The sequence below is a fragment of the Cyprinus carpio genome, chromosome A1, assembly GCF_018340385.1.
Source record: "Cyprinus carpio isolate SPL01 chromosome A1, ASM1834038v1, whole genome shotgun sequence".
Taxonomy (NCBI): Eukaryota; Metazoa; Chordata; class Actinopteri; order Cypriniformes; family Cyprinidae; genus Cyprinus; species Cyprinus carpio.
The window spans coordinates 30,913,594-30,935,381 of NC_056572.1; the positions used below are offsets into that span (position 1 = coordinate 30,913,594).

Here is a 21,788-nt window from a genome sequence, read left to right on the forward strand (position 1 = left end):
CCAAATTCCTTGACACGTCTGTGTGTGGTGGCTCTTGATGCCTTGACCCCAGCCTCAGTCCATTCCATGTGAAGTTCACTCAAATTCTTGAATCGATTCTGTTTGACAATCCTCATAAGGCTGGGGTTCTCTCGGTTGGTTGTGCATCTTTTTCTTCCACACTTTTTCTTTCCACTCAACTCTCTGTTAACATGCTTGGATACAGCACTCTGTGAACAGCCAGCTTCTTTGGCAATGAATGTTTGTGGCTTACCCTCTTTGTCAAGGGTGTCAATGATTGTTTTCTGGACAGTCTTCCCCATGATTCTGTAGCCTGAACCAAACTGAGAGACCATTCTGAAGGCTCAGGAAACCTTTGCAGGTGTTTTGAGTTGATTAGCTGATTGGCATGTCACCATAATTTGTTGAGATAGTGAATTGGTGGGTTTTTGTTAAATGTGAGCCAAAATCATCACAATTAAAAGAACCAAAGACTTAAACTACTTCAGTCTGTGTGCATTGAATTTATTTAATACACAAGTTTCACAATTTGAGTTGAATTACTGAAATAAATTAACTTTTCCACGACATTTTAATTTATTGAGATGCACATATAAAGTGAAAACCTGTTTATGGCCATTTTACAAACTGCATAAAGAAAATGGCATGTCAAATCATTCTGTTAGAAAATAGTTGAGAATTATCTTTATAAAAAGTTAATTCTGACAACTAATCTTTATAAAAAATCTTTATAAAAAAAATCCTGACAACTAAAAATGTATTGGTGATTAAAAGAAAAAATCAAATGGTTTTGCCTATGCATGTTCATCCAAGGTTTTTTTCTTTTTTTTTTTAATTAAAAAAGTCCCGATGTCCTCTGCCAAGGACGTAGCATAACTTATGAATGAAATATCATTTTTTATGCTCAAAACAATGTAATGTAAATGTAAACATTTACAAAATTACGTCTTTAATTTGTTAGGTTTTTATTAAAAGCGCGTTTTAATGATGCTGTGAGTGTCACAGTGAGAGTTTGGTGGACAGAAAGGGAGGAGCCGCACTAAATAAGGCTAATGTTTCCAGTTTCCAGAGGTTGATGTCAGTGTAACTGGATTCCTCCAGTCTGGAAACAACTGGGAACAAGATGGCTGAGGGTGGACTGGAAAACTGCTTTTCCAAACTCTCACAAAAGCTTGACTAAAGCCACCCAGAGAGAAAAAACATGCAAGTATAAACTATTCTCATATTTCGAAGCGTCTCTTTTTCCAGAAAAATACCTTTCCTGTGGTTTTTGTTGTTGTATGAAGTTTTCACTCGGATTTTCTCGCGTATTTCTATTGCATAACATCGTAAAAGTGGATTTCGAGTTTTTAAAAGCTGAAACAAAAGCTATTCAGTAACTCTGACTTGACGGAAATCAAATTCGAGACTTTCTGAATTAACGTTAGTGTTTTGGCAGCTTCCCAATAACCCAGCGTTAAAGAGCGACTAAAATGAAGACGCTTGTTTATGTTAGGTTACTGTAAATGACACGATGAGCTCCAGTCGCGTCCGTCCTCAAGCACCGCAGGCCCAGGCGGCATCTGCCCCCGCATCCTCTCCGCCTTATGAAGGGATCGAGATGGAGAAAATGCATCATGAAGAGGTGGGCCTCGGAGTGCCCGATGAGACCCCCTCTCCACCCACCTCCAGCTCCAGACAGGCATGGAGCCGGGATAACCCAGTGTTCGAGCCGGAGGAGGGGATGATGGAAGCGGACTGGCCTCCGGCGAGCCCCGGTCGGAGGTCTGTGTCCACGGCGTCCAGCAGCAGCATCAGTGCGCGCATCAACAGAGGACTGTACCCAACTCCACCAGCACAAGAACACAGCAGCTGTGGCAAGAGGATACTGGAGAAAATGAGAGGTCAAACTTTTGCTAGCACTATTGTGGTTATGTTTTACTACACTGAAAATGTCCACACAAATATGTGACCCTGTTACACAAAACCAACCATAAGGGACAATTTTTTTAAAACTGAGTTGTATACATCATCTGAATAAATAAGCTTTCCATTGACGTATGGTTTTTAGGATAGTACAGTATTTGGCTGAGATACAACTATTTGAAAATCTGGAATCTGAGGCGGGTGCAAAAAAAAAAAAAAATCTAAATATTAAGAAAATCACCTTTAAAGTTGTACAAATTAAGTCCTCAGCATTGCATATTACTAATCAAAAAGTTTTGATATATTTACGGTAGGAAATTTACAAAATATCTTCATGGAACATGAAATCCTAATACTCAATATCCTAATGATTTTTGGCATAAAAGAAAAATCGATAATTTTGACTCATACTGTATTGTTGGCTATTGCTACAAAATATACCCGTGTTACTTATGACGGGTTTTGTGCTCCAGGGTCACATATAGTACAACTTGTAATAGCCTTGTGAGGATGGGTTACACTTTAGATAAAATCGCCTTTTCATAAAGGGCAAATATAATGTCTTAAGTAAAATGTAAAAGGGGTCCTATTTATAATTCGCTAAACTTAAGCATCCCAAAAAATACGTATCATGGTTTTCACAAAGGAATACGTAATATTTAAAAATAAATTAAAATAGAAAACAGTTATTTTAAAAAGGCAATAATATTTTACAAGATCACTGTGAAAATAAGGGTTAAAAATGAGTTGTATTTTAGGGTTAATAGTTAGTCTGTATTAATTAATGAAATTTGTAAATTAAAAATTCAAAAATTACAAATCAAATAAAAAATTAAACATGATAATTAAAATTAATATAAGATTTCTTTCTTTATCTTTTTCAGTGCTGTGGGATACCCGTCTTTTGGGTGAGAGCAACAGTAACCGAGAGATGTACCTGAAAACTACACCACCATAAATGATCACCCACATCATATTTATGTTCAACATTATTCACATGCACGCATAATATCCGACAGTTTCATGCCTGAATATGTGAATGCATACCATGTTACATTAATATTTTTAATTCTTTTAATGTTAGAGTAATAGGCCTTAAAAATAATAAACCATATAAATAAAATACAAAACTAAAATACAAAATAAAAATTATAACTAAAACATTTACTTAACTTTTTTTTTATTACTACAGTATTAGTTGCCATTCAGCATAGATAATCAGATATCATAATGGGGAAAATATTGCTCAAATTGTCAGTTTCCTTGGTCTGCTCCACCTCCTCCCTCCAATAACACTCAAATAAAATCCACCCTAACAACCACAACAACCACAAACAATTTATGAGTTTTAAGAATTTATAGACTCCTCAAAAACACATTCACATTACACATATACACAACAAATTAACACAAGATATTAAACAACTTACATTGCATATACAGTATCCAGTACATTTTATCAGTTAATGGGAATTGAACCCATGACATTGGCTTCAAACAAACTCAACAACATTAAAAACACAAAAAAAAATAAATGAATAAAAATTAAAAGCACACAACATCTCATACAAATAACACTCTGCATCAACATAAAAAAAACAGCCCAATATTACAGAAGCCCGTTTCCGCCACTGAATAAAAAAAAAGTTCATTCTGACTTTTTATCTCACAATTCTGACTTTTTTTCTCATAATTGCTTGATACAAACTCGCAATGCTGACTTTTTTCTCAGAATCGCGAGATATAAACTTGCAATTCTGAGAAATAAAGTCAGAATTGCATGATATAAACTCACAATTCTGAGAAATAAAGTCAGAATTGCATGATATAAACACAATTGCAAGACAAAGTCGCAATTCAAATAAATAAAGAAATAAATGAGTAAAAAAAACAAACATAATAATAAAACATATAATAAATATCTACAAAAACATATCAATCAAATGCAATAAATAAAGAAATAAAATACAAAATAATAAAACACATTTCTGAGAAATAAAGTCAAAATTGCATGATATAAACTCGCAAATCTTAGAACATATCAGCCCCCGCCCCCCCCACACACACACACACAAAAAATTGGATTTTAACTCGCAATTGCGTGTCATAAAATGTGAATTGTGAGATATAAAGTCAGAATTGCATGATATAGACTCGCCATTGCGAGACAAAGTCGCAAATCTGAGAAATAAAGTCAGAAATGCATGATATAAATTTGCAATTCTGAGAAAAAAAAGATTTGCAAGAATAAAAGTCAGAATTGCGAGATATAAACTCACAATTCTGAGAAATAAAGTCAGAATTGCATGATATTTATCTTAGAAATAAAGTCAGAATTTGCATGATATATAAACCCAAAAAACAGACAAAAAAACATCATAAAAACATCACACAAACCCAAAAACATAACAAACAAACCAAAAACACAAACAAAATTGGATTTTAACTCGCAATTGCGTGTCATAAAGTCAGAATTGTGAGACACAATTGCAAGACAAAGTCGCAATTCTGAGAAATAAAGTCAGAAATGCGTGATATAAACTCACAAATCTTAGAACATATCTGGAATATCTGCTAGAACATATCTTGCAATTGCATGTCATAAAGTCAGAATTGCGAGATATAAACTCACATTTCTGAGAAATAAAGTCAAAATTGCATGATATAAACTCGCAAATCTTAGAACATATCAGCCCCCCCACACACACAAACAAAATTGGATTTTAACTCGCAATTGCGTGTCATAAAGTCAGAATTGTGAGATATAAAGTCAGAGTCGAGACAAAGTCGCAAATCTGAGAAATAAAGTCAGAAATGCATGATATAAATTTGCAATTCTGAGAAAAAAAAGATTTGCAAGAATAAAAGTCAGAATTGCGAGAAAAAAGCTGAATTGCGAGTTTTTATCTCGCAGTTGTGACTTTATATCTCACAATTCTGACTTTATAACTCACAATTGTGAGTTTATATCATGCAATTCTGAGAAAAATGCTCTCCATACCAATATGCTCTACCATCTACAGAAACAACATGTAATTCTGATTAAAACACATTATTGATATTTGTATTAGTAACCTATGGAATGGTGAGCACCAACATGTACTACTACACCAAAGTCATGTCCCAACTCTTCTTGGATACACCGCTGACAAGCAGAGAACCCACGACCTTCAAGACCCTCTCAACCATGGAGGACTTCTGGAAAGTAATTATTCCACTGACTAATGCTCTTTTACAGTAGGAAATCGCAGACTAGTTCTAACTGCATCACAGACATTCATGAAAACATTATCTGTAGTTCACAGAAGGCCCCTTTCTTGATGGCATGTACTGGGAGTTCTGGTACAACAGCAAGAGACTCCCAGAAAACCAGAGTCTGATCTACTACGAGAACCTCCTGTTAGGCGTCCCACGTCTCCGGCAACTCAAAGTACACAATGAGTCCTGTTCTGTCCATGAGGACCTGCGGGATGAGGTTTACGACTGCTACAGTGTCTATTCTCCCACCAATGAGGACAAGTCACCATTCGGACCAAAGAATGGCACAGCGTATGTAAAATGATGTATATTTTGAATAATAAAAATAGTGGTTGATTGTTGGTCTTGAACAGGTTTTTCATGCTGTTTATCTGTCAGGTGGAGATACGCAGAGGAGAGCAGGCTGGGTGAGAGCAGCTACTGGGGTCAGGTGTCGACCTATAGCGGTGGAGGATACTACCAAGACCTGTCACGCACTCGAGAGAAGTCAGCCAATCAGCTGCAGGAGTTAAAAAACAACCTCTGGTTGGATCGTGGCACTAGAGCAGTGTTCCTGGACTTCTCCATCTACAATGGCAACGTTAACCTGTTTTGTATTGTCAGGTAATGAACTGAATGTGTTTTGTAAGCACACAGGATTTAATGCTCATTTTGGATTGTAACAATTAAAAATTATTGTGTTCTAAACCAAGAATCCCAATTATTAATATTTTTTTTTTTTTTTAAAGTAATTCTGCCCAAACCATTAACATACAGACACCATTTTTGTAAACTTTTTATACGTTTAAAAAAAAAAAAAAAAGAAAGAAAGAAAACGTTTAAGGTTAAAGTTTGAAGATTATCCAATAGTAGTTAAGGTTTAATGATGGATTGCATACTGAATTGTGATTGTTTTCTTGTTTGCATTTGTTCAACTTTAATCTATATAATTAACATGTAAATAACTTTATTTAAATAGGTATTTTATATAATAAAATATAACATAGGTTTAACATTCTTCTAATTTTAACATACAGACTCCATTTAAAATATTCAGCTTTTCTGTACTTTTTACTTAAAAAGTATTTTTATATATATATATATATATATATATATATATATATATATATATATATATATATAAACACACATTCTCACATTTATTTATTTTAAACACATTAAATAAATTAAAATATTTTTAAAGTTTAAAACAACAATTTAAGAGAATAACATTAAAACTAAAAATACACACACTTGCATGTATTAAACTTAAATCTATTAAATAATTAAAATGAATATTTAAATGTAAAACATTTTAATTTAAATAATTACATGTTACGGAGCCCTGGACATGACATGCAGAGGAAACAAAAGATATTAGTGCCACGAAGTAAGATTTTGCTCACACGACTTATTAATTCGTTCCTTCATTTTAGTTAAATCCAGGCCACGTGGGAACAAATCAGCTAATTATGAGAATGATTTAGTACAACATGACCATGTAGTTTACTTTAAACAAAGGAGCTAATTATTAAATTGTGAGTACAAAATCTTAATTTGTGGCTACAATTTTTTTAATTTTTTTTTTATTTTTTTACGCATGTCATGTGTGGGGATCCGTAAAAATTGAAAGTTATTTCATGCAATAAAATATAGCAAAGTTTTAGCATCCATGCTTTACCTTTCTTTACTCTGTATGCAACCTTGCCTCAAAGATCTATCACTGGCTGCTTTGCTGTAGGTTGCTGGTGGAGTTTCCAGCCACAGGTGGCGCTGTGACCTCCTGGCAGTTCCAGACAGTCCGTCTAATCCGCTACGTGTCCAGCTGGGACTACTTTGTGGGGATGTGTGAAGTGGCCTTCTGCCTCTTTGTGCTGTATTACCTGGTAGAAGAAGTTCTAGAGATCCGCCTGCATCGCTTGCGTTACTTCAAGAGCCCTTGGAACTGCTTGGATGTTCTCATTGTCGCAGTAGGTCAAAGTGCTTAATGATAGATTATGAGACACTGCTTACGTATGGTTTACTCCAGCCAATGTCATTTGTGCTACTGACTATGACACCTTGGTCTTTGTTCATCATCGTCACAGCTCAGCGTTCCAGCCATCATTATGAACATCTGCAGAACTTCAGCGGTCAGTCACAGACTTCACTTCCTGCTGGAGAACCACAACACATACCCCAACTTTGAGCCGCTTGCTCGCCTTCAGGTTCACTTCAACAACCTGGCTGCCGTCATCGTCTTCCTCTCGTGGGTGAAGGTGAGGTCTCATCTCAACATCTGACATGCAAAAAATATTTTTTGTTGTTGCTGTTTCATCAAAATACAACCATCTTGCTTTTCCTACAGCTTTTTAAGTTTATTAATTTCAATAAGACCATGAATCAGCTGTCCACCACCATGTCACGCTGTGCCAAGGACCTGATGGGCTTCGCTATCATGTTTTTCATCGTGTTCCTGGCCTACGCTCAGCTGGCATATTTAGTGTTTGGAACTCAAGTTAACGACTTCAGCACCTTTCAGGCCTGCATGTGAGTTTTGGAGGCATCTAAATAAACAAGAATATACTTAGAATATACTGTAGTATTATATTTATGATAATATGCAGTAATACACAAAACATAACAATTAGTTGTCAGCTAGTTAGAAAAAATGAATACAAGATCATGAAATGAAACTATTTTCTATTTATTTTCTAAATGCATGTTATAGATGTTATTGTGTATGATTCATCCATGTATATGTTTAAAATTTTTACTTTTTTTACCTTGTAAGTTTTAATGAAAATGTAATTTAATTACAGTCCCTGCCTTACATTTTTTTCATAAAAAAATTAGTCATAACATTTACATAAAGTATCACTTTTCTTTTTTGTAATATTATTAGTATTATTATTATTATTATTATTATTATTAGAAAGAATATTTGTTTTTAATTATAAATCAGAAATTTATTTAGTTAGTTACTTTTAAAGGGATAGTCCACCCAAAATGAAAATTCCATCATAATTTACTCACCTTCAAGCTGTTTATACAGAAAAATTACTGTGGGAGTCAATGGGTACCAGCAACTGTTTGATTACCCAAATTCTTCAAAATATCTGCTTTTGTGTTCAACAGAAGAAAGTCAGTCATACAGGTTTAGAACAGCTTGTAAATGATTTTTGGGTCACCTGTCCCTTTAAGACATTTTGTTTTTAAAATATCGTAATACTTTATGAATATTATTAACGTTGGTGGTTTCCGTTGCTCACAGTTTCACACAGTTCCGGATCATTCTGGGAGATTTTGACTTCTCAGAAATCGAGGAGGCCGACAGCGTGTTGGGGCCAATTTACTTCACCACCTTTGTGTTCTTCATCTTCATGATTCTACTGGTAAACACAAGAGAAACATGACATAAGTTGCATGAAATAAATATTAAATAAAATTTTAAAAATGCTGATGTTTTACTGGGCTTTTTGTTTTGTTCAGAATATGTTCTTGGCCATCATCAATGACACTTACTCTGAGGTGAAAGCTGACATGGCCCAGCAGAGGTCAGAGATGGAGATCACAGACCTCATCAAGAAGGGCTACAACAGAGCGATGGTCAAACTCAAGCTGAAGAAGACCTCCATCAATGACATCCCAGACAGTTTACACCAGGCTGCAGGCAAACTCAACACCAATCAGCAACCAAACTAACCCATAATGAGATAAGCAATTACCCCAAATGTATAAAACAAATTAAACCCCACCGCAAGATGCAACATTAAACCCCTCGCAAGATGGACATAACTGTCAGTGTGAACTGTTTTATATGCATTTGTGCACAGAAAGGGCCATTCGGATGCTGAGATTGAAGCCATTTTTGCCAAGTATGACCTTGACGGAGATCAGGAACTGACCGAACACGAGCACCAGCAAATGAGAGATGACTTGGAGAAAGAGAGAGTGAGTGGAAACACGTATGCTTACATAATTAGTTTAGTTTTTGCATTATCCAAAGCAACTTACATTGCATTCAAGGTACACATATTATCAGCTCTTACTGTCCCGGGTGGGAATCGAACCCATGACCTTCAGAGCTACAAAACAATTCAAGAACAGAGTTAAAACATGTAAAATAAAGACGCAAATCTCTAAATCACACTGGAGCGGATGCTTAGTATCTCTTGAACACTCGCCAGGAGGACTTGGATCTGGAGCACAGTTCGCTGCCCAGGACAGTGAGTGGGCGGAGCTTCTCACGCAGCCAGGACGACTCTGAGGAGGACGACGATGAGGACAGTGGACACAGCTCTCGTCGCCGTGGCAGCAGCTCAGGGGGCGTGTCATACGAGGAGTTCCAAATGTAAACATCACCTGTCACTCAACATCCTTTAGCTAGTGTTACGTTTTCACAATATATTGAATGTTAGACCTCTAAATGAAAAGTATGTTGTGCTTGATGTGGCCCATCAGGCTCGTGCGTCGAGTGGACCGCATGGAGCACTCCATCGGCAGCATCGTGTCAAAGGAGAGAGCTAAGATGAAGAGGAGAGATGTGCTTGAAAGAACCAAGAATAAAATCATGGAATTTACTATAAAAAAAAATTTACACATTAAAAAAAGATATGAAAGAAATGTTTAACCTTACAAATATATGCACATTTGCGAATTTGAAACAAATCCTAGTGAAGACCACACAAAAATATTAGGTGAAATATTACATTAGATTAAATCATAGAAATTATACAAAATCTGAATTATTCTAAAGTTTTGACTGGTGTACGTTTAATATTATATATATATATATATATATATATATATATATATATATATATATATATATATATATATATATATATATATATATATATATATAATAATAATAATTAAATTACTAAAAATAATTAATGATTAAATAATATTTATAACTTTCGAACATTTACTGCAAAATAGAAATATAATTATATATACAATATATTTTGTGAAGATTAGAACAAAATACCAATCCATAAAAATTCTTTCAAAATGGAAACTTAAAAGGACATGGAGATAAATTGTATATTAAACCAAAATTATGATTCCCAAAAATGCATTCGAGAAACAGCTTTAGTCATTTTTCAAGTTCAGTTGTGGATTAGAGCAAAATATTGTAGAATCTGTCACTTCCATTGAGAAATACAATCTCTTGCTCACAGGACGAGAGGATGGGCCGAGATCCAGAGCTGCACCGAGAGCAAATGGACAGGCTGGTGAGAGAAGAACTGGAGCGCTGGGAGTCTGATGACACCATGTCACAGGTGAGCCACCATCAGGCCACTCCCATCATCCCATCTGCTCAGCTTCGCCCACGCAGCTCCCGCTCACCATCCTCGCTGTCCAACGAGGGCCCAGATGGTGCGGCCAGTGGGGCCACCCACATGTGAAGAGTTTTGATTGTAAAAACATCCCTACAGATCATGAATTCCACAATTTGTTCTCCAGTGCCACGCCTGGTGCAGTGCACTGGGCAAAACATACTTAAACAGTATTAAAGAACCACCCCAAAGCCACAGCAGTAGAGTAAAATAGTCCTGCAAAAAGCTATTTATTTAGATTTCTTTATATTAAAGTTAAACAGGGCTTTATAATGCAAAAATTAAGATAAATGGTTTTTATGCGACCAGGAAGTTCTAAAACACAGTTTCACTATTACTTAATGAAAATACATTTTCGTGGATATAAAGTGAATTAGATTTTAAGGTCAGTCAGTGGCAGCTTAGCTTTGGTTTGCTTGTATTTGTCCTCATTTGTAAGTCCCTTTGTATAAAAGTGTCTGCTAAATGTAAATGTAAATGTATAACACAAGCAAAAATAAATTCAATTCAAAATATTATTACACATCAATCTATAACCAATCTAAGCTATGAACACATCCCATAATTACATTATTTCTTCAATAAGCTACATCTCATTTACAGCATGCATTTGTCCAATTTCATTAAATTACTAACAACATCTAAGCGAAAAAAATTAAGTAAATTCTATGTGCACCTTGACAGCAGCTGGTTAGAAGCCAATGTTAAAATGGCTCAGAACATATATCATATTTTTATATTTTATATCAGGTTTTTTGTACTGTATCCTGCTATAATTGAATGCACTGCTTACGGTTTGGTTGAAATGCAGTATGAACTTAGATATGAATTACACCCACAGTATTAAAGTCTATTTTCATCAGAACTGAAGAAACCAGTTGGAAAGCTTACAGTAATGAATGTAATGAAGGAAATAAAAGGATCAGTATCTTTATATATATATATATATATGATGAAACAGAAGAAATGTATGAAAACAGCTATTCATACACAAAGGTATAAAGAATCTTTGATATGAAAAGTAAACAATTCCAATTTTCAGACAATGGAGGTGGTCACACAAAGCTTTGTTAATGAGCTTTGGTGCTATTTTCACTCAGTTTATACATTGCTTTGCATATTTTGCAGTTCACATCTCATTTTAGTACAAGTGTGGCATGTTTTGTTAAACATATATACTTAAATTAATTTTCAATAATTATGAATCTTAAACCATTTTGATACTTTATGCATTTTTAAACAAACTTCAATTTGGAGTGCATCTGATTTCATGGGAAACCCATGTGTATTTGTCTTAAGGTAGGATTTACAAAGCTTTTCATAATTCCCTAAATGTCAAGTGTAGGATTTCTGCACAACTAGCATCAACCAACTGCTAAAATAATTGTTTAAAAAGAGGTTGTATAAATATACGGTCAAGCAGGTAGTCACTTGTGTCAAATGTGCCAGATGTGTTATGTTGGGTCGTTTAAACAAATCAGTGTTTGGTGCTGCTAGAGAAGCAGAAATTACACACTTCTTCCCAAAAACGTAATAAATTTCTTCAATTTGTGCAATTACCTTTGTAACTTTCTATTGTACTCTGTAGTTGGCAGATTGTTATTTACAGTTTAATACAACAATCAAAATAAAAGAATAAAATCTACTCAAACTCATTATGTGTTGATTATTTGACTTGATCACAGTTATAATGCCCTCTAGCAAAGCCACTGTAAGATCTGTACAGTAAAGGGATATGGCGTAGTTATCAGCAGAGTCAGAGTTTACTAGCTTTTATCTGTGGTTTCAGCACCAGGCCTGTGAGTGGAAGAACAACGAAAGAGAGATTTAACTTGATTAACGAGTCATTACAGTAAACGTAACATGATATATAACCTTATAAAAGATGATCATTTAGGATCTCTTACTAACATTATAATATGATATGTTTGAATAGAATAAGAAAAAAAGAGAAAGGGCCTTACATCCTTACTGTAAAGGACAAAATGATATTGTATTAGAGAAGAATTGTGTGTGCTACTGTATGGTCATTCAGAAAGCGAACACAAATCAGAACATTTACGAGAACTTATGAATGAATCTGAGCTTGATGTAAGCGATGATGAGAAAAATCAAAGTCAGGACTGTAAGTGCTATGTGGTTGTGCCAGAAAGCCCAGGATGAGTAATTGATGCCTTGGAAGGTCAGATGCTGTTCTCCTGTGCACCTGTAAAATATAATTTAGTAGAAGTTCACATGCAAAATAATCGCTTGTATATACACACTACCATTCAAATATCTGCGGTCTGTAAGATATTTTATTGTTTTTTCTCTTATGCTCATCAAGGCAATTTAAAATAACCTTTTTATTTTAAACAACTATTCAAAAATACAATTTATTCATGTGATGAAAAAGCTGACATGAATGTAATTATAAATGTCTTTACTTTAAATTTTTGATCCATTTAATGCACCCTTTCTGAATAAAATAATTAATTTCTTTCAAAAAAAAAATAAATAAAAAAAAAAATCAATCAATCTGATACTGACACCAAACTTTGAACATTAGTGAATTACAATTTGGGAATCTAACTAAATAATTAGTAAGATACAGTGGCTAGTTTGCACTACTAGCATGCCAACCCCACTCAATATACACTATTATAAACTATTTCTAAGTGCAAAACCAAGCTTATAAAGAGATTAGCAGTTCATATTCTAAATATATCATATATACATATATTTTACATATATGAGGACGTCAGCAGCAGGTCTGCTCATCACAGTAGAGACATTTCCACAAAACTTCAGCCCCACAAACTCATTTATCTCCAGTGCCTGTTCAAATGAATAGACATTCCCTCAACCATCATTAAAATATTATCTCAACAGAAAGTCTTTCAGTTACACTCAGATAGAGAGACATACGCAGAAGTTCATACCTCGAGCCCATAGCGAGGGATGCTGAGGTACTTCAACCAGGACAGCCAGTCCATGGTGCTCTTCAGGTTAACCAGCAGACCAAAGAAGATCTGGACACACATGCAATTCAAGTTAGAACATCAGATCATCTTACAGTAAAAAGACGTATTCTTCAGCATGTGGCTGTGTGAACGTGCCATCATGAAGATGAAGCTGATGGTCATGAAGATATTGGCCACGGCCACCACTGATTGGTCAGCTGAGATGGCCATGGTCATGGATGCAGCCGCACAAGAAACCAGAATCACTGTCAACATGAAGATGAAGAACGCTGCCACTGTGGGTTTTAACCCTGCAAAACAAAGATTTGAACATTTTAAGCCACTGCAAACATGCACGCAAAGATACATTAAATGAGAAATATATATATATATATATATATATATATAAATTTGTAGACTAAATGACAATATTGTCTGTTATATTATATATTTAAAGAGGCCATTCAAACCATTCAAGTGAGTAATTTTTTGTGCAGTTATGTATCGTTTCTTTAAGATTTAATAACGTGCATTTCTGTACATTCATGTACATTTTTAATCAACATTTACCGATCATGAAATAAACAACACAGGTGAAGAGTATTGTGGGGACTGTGCGCTGAGTGATGATGTCAGACAGGATCTTAGACAGGAAGTAGACAGACACTCTGTAGTATCCACTTGTGTACTCATGACTGCAAAAAAAGTAAATAAATAACATGCTAATTTACACTGTAAAGGCGGAACAAAAGATGCATCAGAACCTGCATATATATACCCTAAAAGTTGTTTATACACAACGAAGCACAGATTAAGTAGCAAAATAATGCAAAAAAGAATGTTAATTGTAAACAAAAAATAATAAATATAGAAACATTAAATTCTTTATGTAAATATAATTATTTATAATTATTTTATTTTCATTTATTTGCATTATATATATATTTTTAAATTGTATATTTCTTGTATTTGTTTATTATATATTGTAATAAACAAATTATATTAAAATCAATTATAAAATAATTAAAAAAGCAATAGTAATAATAAGAAGACATATTTAATTACAAGTTTAAGACTGAACCAAATGCAGACACAGAAGCAGATCTACTTTTTGATATTAGGGACTGAGCCAGTTTTTATGCAGTATTGCATTATTCACAGAAATTAGAGACCTCAGGATATGCAAAAACAGAAATAAAATCACTCACAAGAACTTCTTTTCAGTTCTCATTATGTACAGTATGTGTGGTTATCAGCTTGCAAATATACAGCATTTAATACTCAGTAGCAGCGTATAAAATATTTCTAGAGCCTTTCTAAATGTCAAACAGGTGTTGAAGCACTCACATAAACAGTTTGCGCTCTGTGATGAAGAGTTCGGCAGCCGAGAGTGTGCTGAAACACTGATTCGTTGTGATGAAGAACAAAACACCAAACCTGAAAAAAAAAATGGTGACCTTTGCATGGAACTAATAAAAACAAAAACAAGTGAGCATGTGTGACATTTTTCAAGTATATGCTCTTTGTCAGAGTATTTTCATTTGAGGTCATTTTCAAATTTATTTCACTGCATTTTAAGGAAAATATCATAGGTTTTACGCCAAATACAGGATATAAAGAAATAGTACAGGATTTGTGTACTTTGTCCACAAGAACGTGAAGCGTATATATAAACCCACACTGGTATTAAACAATGTTCACATATCAAATAAATCAATGAAAAGTTAACTCACCTGTTTTGTATGCCACTCTGGTCATCTTTGACTCCATAGAAGATTGCACCAACAATTGCAGCCATGAGGGTCGTGACAGCCAGCTGCCAAAAATAAAGATTGTAATTCAAGCAGTGTGCTCTAAAACTGGTAATAAATGATTTCAATGTAATTGACACATGAACATGCTTTCATAAAGATATTATTTTGAATGTAAATACAGAAATACGTAAAGACAATTCATAGGAAATAACTACCAGCAAATCAAATGAATCAGTTACACAAATTCAGATCTGGCTTTGGACTTGAACCATCCGAAACATCCAAGCAATTATTTACCAACAATGCACCAAATGCATGGCAACATACTGAACAACTTGGCATCCACACATAAACCCCCGAGCATGATCATTTACTCAGTAAAGGTGAAAAAATAACAGCCAGCGAGTTTGACAATAATCTCTTGTATGTAAATGGAAAGATGGACAGAGAGATGGATCAACTGAGAACCCTACCCATATAAATCACAGTGGTACCTGTGCTACTGAAGTCTGTGGGTTCAGCATTAGATTCCAGAAGGTTCTCCACAACACCCAGCGGAGCTGGTGGAAGAACGAGCTGTTGTAGGTGATGGTGTGACACTTGGCTTTGATGTTGTTGTCTTTGGCCCAGGTGACGCGCTCTAGCTCGGCTTTGATGCCCCGCGCATAACTGCAGTTTTTGTACTTCTCCACCAGCTGATCCTCAATAGACCTCCCAACAACATCACACACAACAAACTCGAAATCAACCAAAATCAATACACACAAAATAGAAGTCCATTTTAGTGATACACAATTCATAATCTACACTGCTGAAGACATACAACAGCTTACTTATTTCATTGTTTGTGACCCTGGACCACAAAACCAGTCTTAAGTGTCATTTTTTTTTTTTAATTGAGATTTATACATCACATGAAAACATAATAAGATACAACAATTAGAAAATCTGGAATCTGAGGGTGCAAAAAAATCCAAACATTGAGAAAATTGCCTTTAAAGTATTAGGCTTGCAAAACAATTTAGAGGAAAAAAAGATCAAATGAGAAAATTGCCATACAAACGGTGGTACCAAACTGAAGTTAGGATCAATTGCTTTTTTAAACAACACCCAGCGGAGCTGGTGGAAGAACGAGCTGTTGTAGGTTGGTGTGACATATTTGATGTTAGTTGTCTTTGGCCTGCAATGCGCTCTAGCTCAGCTTTGATCCACCACCCAAAACTCAATAGACTGCTGGCAATATCCTCAATAGACTACTGGCTGACGGCAGCCACTTCAAACTCGAAATCTGAACAGCTATATGAACCCAACAGCTTGTGTCTTTTATTATTTATGGCCAAATGCTTTGTAAATGCCTTTTAACTAGAAGCAAGAATCACTAAACAACCAAATGCTTTGTAAATGCCTTTTAACTAGAAGCAAGACGTGTTATTGGCATTTGTTGACATTTTAAATTACATATCTGATGAGGAAATCACTTAACAAGCGAATCTGGCTCCTCAAAATCCATTTAAATGGAAAAAAAACAAGAACACCCACAATTATGAATCTTTTCAAAGAAGAAATCAGCCGGGTTATTATGATCTCAACAAGCATACACTACAACCATTATAATATCTGATGAGCAAATCTGACACTTGAAAATCCATTTAAATAGAATTTTGTTGGCATGTTTTCCATTATAATATCTGATAAGCAATTCTGACTCTTGAAAATCCATTTAAATGACATCCAAGAAGAAATCAGCCGGGTTATTATGAGCTTCACAAGCAAATCCTATGTTATCATTTGAAAAACAAACACCATTAAGTTGAGAGATATTAGTATTAAAAACACATCTTTTTGACACCTCGCAGTTCAGTTCTTTCAACCAATAAAAATATTAGTATTAAAAACACATCTTTTTGACACCTCGCAGTTCAGTTCTTTCAACCAATAAAAATAAACAGATTTAAAGCTTTTAGGGATTTAAGTATTTGTATCAGTAAATTATGCTACCAATTTTAGCAAAGTAGTCCAGAGCATCTTGAGCGGGTCCGTGATAGACTAGCTTGCCATTGGTCAGCAGGGTGAGGCTGTTGAAGAGCCGGTAGATGGAGTACCGCGGCTGATGAATGGACATGACGATGGTGCGTCCCTGACTGGCCATTCTGAAAACAGATGCAGTTTTTAATGTATGTTTGATCAAACAAATGCAGCCTTGGTGAGCAACAGACATTTAAAAAGTTACATTTTAAACATTACATTAATTACATTAGACAGAAAAATACAAACTTATACAGACCTCTTCAGAAGCAGGAGCACAGAATAAGCCGTACTAGCGTCCAGACCAGTGGTGGGCTCGTCCAGAAACAGCACAGAGGGATCTATGATCAGCTCCATCCCAATGCTGGTCCTCTTCCTCTTGCCACTTGAGATACCTCGGATCAGCTGTGTACCCACCTGTACAGATATACGCATACATTTATGGTCTACATGCTTTGTAATGGGATTTTAGTGAGGCTGTTTAATATTTGACATGAAATCTCAGTCAGTTTCAGCAGTTTCTTATATGCTAGAATTCATTTTAGTTTTTATGACCACATATTATGAGGGACTACATGGACAGCCTGGATGAGAAATACTGTTTCACCTTTGAATCAGCGACTTTGTTGAGGGCCAGCTCTGAGATGAGGTGGTTCACTCTTGCCTCTTTCTCTCTTGGACTGATTTGGGAGGACAAACGTAGCGCGGCTGAGAAACAGAGGTTTTCTCTCACTGTCAGAGTCCCCATCACTATGTCATCTAACACATACACACAAATGTTGTAGATAATGTACTGATATAGTAAAGAAACTTAATTCAGAACCCCAATGTACTGTCCTACACCTTATAAACACCTTTTAAGATAGCATACTGAATGAACTCATTTTAATCAATATAGTGCTCATTTCATGTATTGTACCTGGACAACATAACCAGAAAGACATTTGAAATTAGGTGGCTGTAGGGCTCCATTGATGAGAACAGAAAGAGAAAGAGAGAACATCACTCCATCTAATAAATATAAAAAACCTTAAATAGAAATAATCAAATAAATCCAACATAACAGGAAGATAAATAAAACACGAAAGACGCTCCGAACGCTTGTTTAGCATATCTGGAATCCATACCTTTTTAAGAGAAGTCAAATATGTACTCACGAAGATTTGCCACTTCCCGTAGGACCCAAAATAACATTTAAACCAGGTCTCATGATCCCACTGAAAAGGGAGATAAAAATGAGATTATGTTCATGCCACTTGCTATGGAATTCATCAGGCACTGTGGAAAAAATTGAGGCACACTTATTGCACAGATATTGTTGTGCTAGTCTAAACGTAGAGGGCCTTGAACAAATGCTGATCATCTATGCAATGAATTTGAATGTCACTGCATTGCTGACAAAACACTTAAGAGATTCTAAATAGTTAAAAACCACAATACACTTAAAATAAAACTCATCTATTATAAGCCAAGAGACCAAAATAATATAAACAAGATCACACTTGACTGCATTTAACCCTGGTGGTTTATAAGCCAAGAGATCAAAAGATTAGACTCACAAACCCATTCATAATATCATATAATTGACACTAACACTATAGAGAAGAATGTCCAAAGAAACTATGCGCTTGGCTCTGGGAAATGTCAAGCTCATTTAATGCCTTTAGAAGCAGCATTTTGGTTTTCTGCTCTCCATTGTTCTGGTGAACACGTTATGCAGCACATGTAAAGGTAAAATGGTTTTGTAAAGCCTCATGCCACAGGAGAATTTCACATCAAAAACCATAGACTGTATAAAAACATGTCAAAACATATCTTATGATGTCATAGAAGAACCTTTTTAAATTCTTATGTTGTCGTATAAGTTAGTGTGATGTCATAGGAGAATCATTTTAAATTCCTGTTGTCATAGAAGTTGTATACATTCTTATGATGTCATAGAAGAACCTTTTTAAATTTGTATGTTGTCACAGAAGTTAAGTTTGTATGATGTCATAGGAGAACCTTTGTAAATTCCAATGAAAAAAAATCAAAAAATAAAAACAATGAATCTAAAAATTACAAAAACTCAAAAAAAACAAATCTGCTCCACTCAATAACTCATTATGTACAAACGAACACCTGCAAAATTACAGTAGCTCCATTCTGCTTCACTATATAATGGAAACTGACAAAACCTACATTTTCCCCACTTTGCTTCTTCATGAGCTCCATGCCGATGATATTTGACCCAGACATCCCATTTCTGCACGTCTCCTCAGTGATTTGATCGTGCTCAAAGACAGCATTGTCAGAAAAACACCAAAAGCTCAACTCAAAAAAAACATAAAAAAATACAAAAAAAAAAGTACCTAATATATTTGAATCAGAACAAATGAACACTAACCATCACCCAATTTAATATACTGAAGAGAGCAAATGAGCATTAATCATTATTCATTTGACCTTTTGTTCGTGTTATATTGAAATCACTTCTGGTTAAGCATAGACTTTAAGGAATGTTGTCCTCCTACCAGCGATGGATCCAAAATGACATTTGACCCATACATCCCACATATACCCGTCTCACTTCACCAAGACATCCCAATATAGCCCTTACACTCAACCAATACACCATTCTCAAACACATTGCTATTTTTGCCGAGACATACGCAATATGAAAAGGAGAAGAAATGTACTTAATTTGTATGCAGGTGCAAAAACAACAAAAAATGTTAGTGTTGTACTAAAATAAATATAGCAGGTGCAAAAACAACAAAAATGTTAGTGTTGCACTAAAATAAATATAGCACAAGCTTCCATTTACAGTATTAATTTATCGTGTGAAACATTAGAGAAAGATGCTTACCTCCTCGCACCGCTGCAGTGACCGCTGGACGTCTGGGGTTTAAGCTCTTCTCAGGAGTATCAGATGGGGGGAAAAATTCAAATCTAACTGTGCTTGAGGCAGTGAGGCAGAGATCTTATATAGATGGAGCAGAGGGAGGGATTTGGGAAAAGGCACAGGAATCAGTTTCTAAACCTCCACTGAACATTCTCCTCTATTACACTTAATGGGACAGAAAATATAACACAACAGGAAGAAATTTTTTAAACTTAAGATTATAGGCAAAACCTTAAATAACACCATATATTAAATAAAAACAAGAAACAGACAACACTTTTGATGGCCCCTTGGATTTAATAAATATTAGATTTGACATGTAAACAGGCAACAATAAATCATGTTTATCCAACAGAGATGTTTCTTTATTCACAACTGCATTACACTTCACAATAAACTGCATATCAATAAAGCAAAGTTAGGTCCATATATAGAGCAGGAAACACTTGCAGTTGTTTTAAAGATTGTTCTAGGCAAGATCCATGAACAGATGTATTAACACTGAATATAATACATTTTGACAGAAACATAATAACTGAAGAACAGTACATACAGAAATAAAAGACCAGTATCATACCGGATGTGCTTTTGGACTTTAAAGAGGAAGACATTAAAGGAAAAAGGCAGTTAAAAGTCTAAAATTAGAGTAAATCACTAAACAACAACAAAAAAAGTTAACACATAAATCAACAAATCAAAAAAAAAAAAAAAAAAAAAAACAGACTTGCTGAGGTCACATATATGGCTCTACAAATAAAAGATGCCGACTTGCTGAGGTCACATATATGGCTCTACAAATAAAAATCACTGGAAACCAAAGCCTTTTCGATTAAAAGCTTTAGGTTTTAAAGTTATAGCAGAAAGGCTGCAATTACCACAATCATGTCAGCGAATGAATGAATGAATGAAACTCACATTTCTGCTGTAACTAGATCTACTTAAATATAATATACAATCGCATATACCATAGAGTTAACGGTCCATTATATACATTATATAAATAACATAAAACAAAAATCTGGACTTAACTATACAATCTGGAAAACAAAATTGTCTAGTAACACTAAACAAGCACAAGTCACAGTTTAAAACTTCAGTTCTAAACCTAAAGTTGAGTTCCTTACCAGAACGACTCAAGCACGTCAGAAAAGAACAGATGATTATGGAAAAGGCACAGAAAAAAATCATTGATTCGTTAGTGAAATGGTCCTCAAGTTAGGTTGCAAATTCACTTAAGTAGGAATTTTTCTTAGAGTTGCTTTAAAAGTGCTGGTTATTATGCTGGAATAAAGCATGAATGAATATTGACACTACAAATAGGAGACAAAGTTATAGAAATGTGTGCTTCCAAAAGGAATAGGAGTCCATACTTCAGAACACACAGTATGTTCAGTGGTCTAACTCTGTAAATATGGGCTAATGAATGTGCACAGCCATCAGACAAAGCCTGTATAGACCACTGAAATGTGCTTCTGCGTGCCGTTTAACATCCAAAGACTAGAGTTATGAGGATTACAAAAATAATGGAACCTCTCAAGATCCGAAAGTGCTTAAAATTCCTGTTCTGAAAATGAAATGAGATTCACAATAACAGTACGGAGAATAATTGTTGATTCCACTATTCTAAAGTATAGTATCTGTGAAAGTGAAAACCAGAACTGAGGTAACCAAATGAAAGACAGCACCAAAAGAAAAGAAGATAGAAGCAAAAATAAAA

The 21,788-nt window shown here is 34.9% G+C and overlaps 2 protein-coding genes across 2 annotated transcripts; one reads left to right on the forward strand and one right to left on the reverse strand.

Annotated features, from left to right (window-relative positions):
* Positions 1-1,034: 1,034 nt before the first annotated feature.
* On the forward strand, positions 1,035-10,542 carry pkd2 (polycystic kidney disease 2). Its single transcript, XM_042761918.1, is given in 15 exon segments — positions 1,035-1,207; positions 1,496-1,883; positions 2,790-2,894; positions 4,968-5,110; positions 5,204-5,454; positions 5,542-5,766; positions 6,884-7,112; positions 7,230-7,400; positions 7,490-7,671; positions 8,396-8,516; positions 8,614-8,814; positions 8,938-9,075; positions 9,312-9,475; positions 9,586-9,698; positions 10,306-10,542. Coding segments are annotated over 15 exon segments (2,667 nt in total). The 5' UTR covers positions 1,035-1,201; the 3' UTR covers positions 10,536-10,542.
* Positions 10,543-12,054: 1,512 nt separating this feature from the next.
* abcg2d (ATP-binding cassette, sub-family G (WHITE), member 2d) lies at positions 12,055-18,550 on the reverse strand. The gene is given in 15 exon segments (XM_042761721.1): positions 12,055-12,672; positions 13,183-13,283; positions 13,388-13,477; positions 13,565-13,719; positions 13,979-14,103; positions 14,756-14,845; positions 15,142-15,224; positions 15,657-15,873; positions 16,417-16,458; positions 16,869-16,938; positions 17,161-17,312; positions 17,447-17,604; positions 17,795-17,948; positions 18,108-18,215; positions 18,345-18,550. Coding segments are annotated over 15 exon segments (1,899 nt in total). The 3' UTR covers positions 12,055-12,524.
* Between the last annotated feature and the right edge of the window lie 3,238 nt (positions 18,551-21,788).